We start from the raw sequence: 2,500 nt of genomic DNA, 5'->3' as shown, positions 1-2,500 counted from the left end.
GGGTCCATTGGGATTGTGTAGAGTGGGAGTGAACGGGAAGGGGTTTGGGTCCATTGGGATTGTGTACAGTGGGAGTGAACGGGAAGGGGTTTGGGTCCATTGGGATCGAGTTGAGGGTCGCCTGGCGTACTTCGATACTCACATGAAGAAGCAGGCCACTGCCTCAGTGTCGGGGGTGAGTGGGAAGTGCTTCCGCACCAGTCCCTTATACTGCTGCCACTTGCGGAAGTTCTCGTAGACTCCCCGTGAGTAGCCACTGTTGATGGAGAGGTTGGCGACTGGCTCCTGAATCCCTGGGGGGCCCCCGGCTCCCCCCCCTCCTGCCGCCTGCGAGATGCTGAGGACGACCGGACTGGGCGACGCGCTGAAGACGATGGGGGTCATCTGCGCCCGCCAGGGCACGGACAAGGCCGGGCTCCGATGGAGGCCCTCGCCTCTGCGCTGGAGGGGGGCCTCTTTGTGAATGATGATCTGGTTGACGTTGCTGGGTCGGGAGATCACGATACTCTTGGTGTTGGGCAGACGGCAGATGTTGAGACTTGGCATCAAGCTGAGAGGGAGGTTGATGACTTTGAAGTTCTGGCCCGATTTGATCCACTTGATGCAGGGCGAGGTGACGATCAGCGTCTTGGTCTTGGGGTCGTGGGCGTCGAGCCGGGCACCCTTGCTTGAGGGCAGCGAGCGGGACTTGACTCCGAGCTGGGAACTGGGGCTGACCGTCAGGGTGACCCCTGGCGCGGTCATGCTGATGCCCGGCTGGGAGATGTGGTGTTGGCTGGGCAGCTGGACCTTAACGCCCGACTTGGAGGGATCCAGCGATACGAAGGTGAGCTTCTGCCCAGCGGGAGGGCACTTGGCTGTCAACATCTGTGCCGGGAGAGTGCCCAAGGAAGGGTCCATTTGCGGAACACCACCTAGGAAAGATTGAGGCAGGAGGGGGTTAAAATCAAGTCTCCCCCCCCACCCCCACCGCATTGGTCGAGACCTCCGCCCTGCCCATTCCCGCACTGTTTTCCCACAATCTCCCAGAGTGAAATCCAACATGCAAATCTGTCAGATAATCCCATCCGATCCCACTGGAAAATCCCACAAATCCCAGAGTAAACACCCACACACTCCCAGAGTAAATCCCACACTCCCAGAGTAAATCCCACACTCCCAGAGTAAATCCCACACTCCCAGAGTAAGCCACACACTCCCAGAGCAAACCACACACTCCCAGAGCAAACCACACACTCCCAGAGCAAACCACACATTCCCAGAGTAAACCTCACGCTCCCAGAGTAAACCGCACGCTCCCAGAGTAAATCGCACACTCCCAGAGTAAACCCCACACTCCCAGAGTAAACCCCACACTCCCAGAGCAAACCGCACATTCCCAGAGTAAATCGCACACTCCCAGAGTAAATCGCACACTCCCAGAGCAAACCACACATTCCCAGAGTAAACCTCACACTCCCAGAGTAAACCCCACACTCCGAAAGTAAATCCCACACTCCCAGAGTAAATCCCACACTCCCAGAGTAAATCCCACACTCCCAGAGTAAACCCCACACCCAGAGTAAATCCCACACTCCGAGAGCAAACCCCGCACTCCCAGAGAAAACCACGCACTCCCAGAGTAAATCCCGCACTCCCAGAGTAAACCCCACACTCCCAGAGTAAACCCCACACTCCCAGAGTAAACCACACACTCCCAGAGTAAACCACACACTCCCAGAGTAACCCCACACTCCGAAAGTAAATCCCACACTCCCAGAGTAAATCCCACACTCCGAGAGTAAATCCCACACTCCCAGAGTAAACCCCACACCCAGAGTAAATCCCACACTCCCAGAGTAAATCCCACACTCCCAGAGTAAACCACACACTCCCAGAGTAAACCACACACTCCCAGAGTAAACCTCACACTCCCAGAGTAAATCCCACACTCCCAGAGTAAACCACACACTCCCAGAGCAAACCACACATTCCCAGAGTAAACCTCACACTCCCAGAGTAAATCCCACACTCCCAGAGTAAATCCCACACTCCCAGAGTACGCCACGCACTCCCAGAGCAAACCACACATTCCCAGAGTAAACCACACATTCCCAGAGTAAACCCCACACCCAGAGTAAACCCCACACTCCGAGAGTAAATCCCACTCTCCCAGAGTAAATCCCACACTCCCAGAGTAAGCCACACACTCCCAGAGCAAACCTCACATTCCCAGAGTAAACCTCACACTCCCAGAGTAATCCCACACTCCCAGAGTAATCCCACACTCCCAGAGTAAATCCCACACTCCCAGAGTAAACCACACACTCCCAGAGTAAACCACACACTCCCAGAGTAAATCCCACACTCCCAGAGTAAACCACACACTCCCAGAGCAAACCACACATTCCCAGAGTAAACCTCACACTCCCAGAGTAAATCCCACACTCCCAGAGTAAATCCCACACTCCCAGAGTACGCCACGCACTCCCAGAGCAAACCACACATTCCCAGAGTAAAC

The 2,500-nt window shown here is 55.5% G+C and overlaps 1 protein-coding gene across 1 annotated transcript in view; it reads right to left on the bottom strand.

The window, feature by feature from the left end:
* LOC140422628 (uncharacterized) overlaps positions 1-909 on the bottom strand; it is a 98,678-nt gene extending 97,769 nt beyond the window's left edge. The window contains exon 1 of the mRNA XM_072507633.1: positions 143-909. Coding sequence (XP_072363734.1) covers positions 143-900 — 758 coding nt within the window. The 5' untranslated portion in view covers positions 901-909. The remainder of the gene's footprint in view (positions 1-142) is intronic.
* Between the last annotated feature and the right edge of the window lie 1,591 nt (positions 910-2,500).

The sequence above is a fragment of the Scyliorhinus torazame genome, chromosome 5 (genome assembly GCF_047496885.1).
Source record: "Scyliorhinus torazame isolate Kashiwa2021f chromosome 5, sScyTor2.1, whole genome shotgun sequence".
Classification (NCBI taxonomy): Eukaryota; Metazoa; Chordata; class Chondrichthyes; order Carcharhiniformes; family Scyliorhinidae; genus Scyliorhinus; species Scyliorhinus torazame.
Note: the sequence above shows the minus strand (reverse complement) of the source record. Positions and strands in the feature narration are given on the sequence as shown.